This window comes from Hibiscus syriacus, unplaced genomic scaffold, assembly GCF_006381635.1.
Source record: "Hibiscus syriacus cultivar Baekdansim isolate YM2019G1 unplaced genomic scaffold, ASM638163v2 tig00110317_pilon, whole genome shotgun sequence".
In the NCBI taxonomy this organism is placed as follows: Eukaryota; Viridiplantae; Streptophyta; class Magnoliopsida; order Malvales; family Malvaceae; genus Hibiscus; species Hibiscus syriacus.
Window position 1 is genome coordinate 275,900 of NW_024062676.1, and position 3,098 is coordinate 278,997.

The 3,098-nt window shown below is 40.2% G+C and overlaps 1 protein-coding gene across 1 annotated transcript; it reads left to right on the plus strand.

The window, feature by feature from the left end:
• The first annotated feature begins 308 nt into the window (after positions 1-308).
• LOC120116973 (tubulin beta chain) lies at positions 309-2,810 on the plus strand. The gene is made up of 3 exons (XM_039137337.1): positions 309-860; positions 1,552-1,821; positions 1,949-2,810. Exons 1-3 carry the CDS (start codon positions 467-469, stop codon positions 2,626-2,628), a joined length of 1,344 nt encoding a protein of 447 aa, XP_038993268.1. The 5' UTR covers positions 309-466; the 3' UTR covers positions 2,629-2,810.
• The last annotated feature ends 288 nt before the right edge of the window (positions 2,811-3,098 follow it).

The window sequence follows — 3,098 nt, forward strand, 5'->3', positions numbered from 1 at the left end:
GGTTCCCTTGTTCTCGGGTCGGGTCGGGTGGACCAAAAACCAAGAAGGGCAATTCAATCAATTTGCTACCAACCAAACATGTTTCAGATTCATATTCCAATTCCTACAGATTCCAATTCCTTCATAGATTCTAATTCCCTCATAAACATTCCAGCGAACCAATCGCCACTTAAGTTTATTCAAAGATGAAGATTTTACCTTTACTTTCCCAATTTAATCCAACGGCTGTCATAAACCGGCCCTAAGTTAACCGTATTCTAACGTTTTCATTAATATATGTATGCGTATCTCCTCCATCTATTAAAAGCAAAGCGTTAATAAGGCTACACAGTTGAGCCCAGTCCAACATTCACTCCCGTCCATACATTCCCCAACAAAAGGCAAAGCAATCCATTCTCTTCAATTCCCCATCACCTTATTTTCCCACGAAAACGAAGAGAAGAATCAAAACCCTTGTGAAGAAAACATGAGAGAAATCTTGCATATCCAAGGAGGTCAATGTGGGAACCAGATCGGGGCCAAGTTCTGGGAAGTTATATGCGACGAGCATGGAATCGATAATACCGGCAAGTATAACGGCGACTCGGAACTTCAGCTGGAGCGTATTAATGTCTACTACAATGAAGCCAGTGGCGGTAGGTATGTCCCTCGCGCTGTTCTCATGGATCTGGAACCCGGCACCATGGACTCCATCAGATCTGGTCCTTTTGGGCAGATCTTTCGTCCCGATAACTTCGTCTTCGGTCAGTCTGGTGCTGGGAACAACTGGGCCAAGGGTCATTACACCGAGGGAGCAGAGCTCATTGATTCCGTTCTTGACGTCGTAAGAAAAGAAGCTGAGAATTGTGACTGTTTGCAGGGTATCCATCATCCCTATAACTTTTACATCTTTTTTTTTATTATTGTTATTTGCATGTTTTATTCGTTTTTATTTTAAGTTTCTATTTGTATTTGTCCTTGATTTTCGCTTTCTGAATTTGAGTTTCTTCTTGATATTGGGTTCATTGCGCCGATAACATTTTCGGAGTGCAGATTATATGTTCTCTGTTTTACAAATGAACATGACCGTTTTGAAGTAAATTTGTGAATTATAAGAAGGAATTTGTTAAGGCGTTGAATCCATATTATGAAATCTTTCATTGTCTTGTGTTTGAGGAATTGAAATTTATTTTCACCTGTCTTGTTTTGAAGTTTTTGGTTGCATTTTGGCTTTTTTTTGCATTTAGTTTGGTGTACAATTTCCATGAAAAGCGTTCTGGTTGGTTTGTGTTTGTATAGAAAACGTCTGTTGCAAACTTGTCCTCTTTAACTTCATTTAACTTGATTATCCAACTCATTTGTTTATGTTTCATGTATTTGTGTTTAATAACAGTCTTGTCTATATCGTCAGATCAGCTGGCTTGGTTCCTTTTTAGTTCATACAATCTTAAGTTTTGAACTTGTTCTTGCTTTACAGCTTTTTATTACTAATAGATGGCATAAGAAAGCTCATTTAAAATGAAAGAAGCCGTGAATTCCTTCAATTCTCACTTTTATGTGCCTGTGCGACAGGATTTCAAGTTTGTCATTCTTTGGGAGGAGGTACTGGATCTGGAATGGGAACCCTTCTTATTTCCAAGATTCGGGAGGAGTATCCGGATCGCATGATGTTGACATTTTCTGTCTTCCCTTCTCCTAAGGTGTCTGATACAGTTGTTGAACCATACAATGCTACCCTTTCTGTTCATCAGCTTGTTGAGAATGCTGATGAATGCATGGTGTTGGACAATGAAGCTCTCTATGACATCTGCTTCCGCACCCTCAAACTTGCTACCCCGACTTGTAAGTTCTGTTTTTTCATTACAAATGGCTTAGTTTTATTTGCCTAAGAAACTGCCATGGAATATGTTTCGGAAACCCAATTAATATGATCTACCTGCCATCTGATTCTTCTTTAAACTTGACTCAGTTGGTGATCTTAACCACCTCATCTCTGCTACCATGAGTGGTGTCACATGCTGTCTAAGGTTCCCTGGACAGCTGAACTCTGATCTCCGTAAGCTGGCAGTTAATCTTATCCCCTTCCCTCGACTACATTTCTTCATGGTTGGATTTGCACCCTTGACATCCAGAGGATCACAGCAGTACCGGAATCTGACTGTTCCCGAGCTGACTCAGCAGATGTGGGATGCCAAAAACATGATGTGTGCTGCTGACCCACGCCATGGCCGCTACCTAACTGCTTCTGCCATGTTCCGGGGTAAGATGAGCACTAAGGAGGTTGATGAACAAATGATCAATGTACAGAATAAGAATTCGTCATACTTTGTCGAGTGGATTCCTAACAACGTGAAGTCTAGCGTGTGTGACATCCCACCCAAGGGTCTGAAAATGGCATCCACTTTCATAGGAAATTCAACTTCGATTCAGGAGATGTTTAGGAGGGTTAGTGAGCAGTTTACAGCAATGTTCAGGAGGAAAGCTTTCTTGCACTGGTACACTGGTGAGGGAATGGATGAGATGGAGTTTACTGAAGCCGAGAGCAATATGAATGATTTAGTTGCTGAGTATCAGCAATACCAGGACGCAACCGCAGACGATGAGTACGAGGAAGGGGAGGAAGAAGAAGAGGAGGAGCTTGATGCTTGAGTGGTATAATGATATGTATATCTTGGTTGGGTGATTGTTTATGTTGTCAAACTTTAGTTGACATAACATAATATGTATGATTGTTGTTCATCCTTATATCTTTGATGGATTGAGTTATTGTCACTGCATTGCTTCTAAAGCTTTTGATGAATGATGAGACTTGAAGGTCAATGATTTGTCTACTATTTCTTTTTATATTTTAAGAAATAAAAAATTTGTATTGGTTGAGATTAAGAATTGGATAATTTTGCTAATTCTAGAATATAAAAATACTGCTGAAAAGCATGTGCAAGGCTTGGTTCGAGAAAGCAGCCTCCTTCCTTGACCAAGGATTCACTCTATTCGTCATTATGACCTGGAATATCTGGAATAGGAGAAACAAACTGCTGCGCGAGAAAACTCTTCTCAACGAGCAAAGTGTCATTAATTCGTCCATGGAATTTAAGAATGTTGGCAGGTTCAGTTCATCG

Coding starts and splice junctions, on each gene's coding strand:
- LOC120116973 (XM_039137337.1), top strand. CDS start 467: ATGAGAGAAATCTTGCATATCCAAGGAGGTCAATGTGGGAACCAGATC. Junction 861..1,551: donor GAATTGTGACTGTTTGCAGG/GTATCCATCATC, acceptor CCTGTGCGACAG/GATTTCAAGTTTGTCATTCT. Junction 1,822..1,948: donor CAAACTTGCTACCCCGACTT/GTAAGTTCTGTT, acceptor AACTTGACTCAG/TTGGTGATCTTAACCACCTC.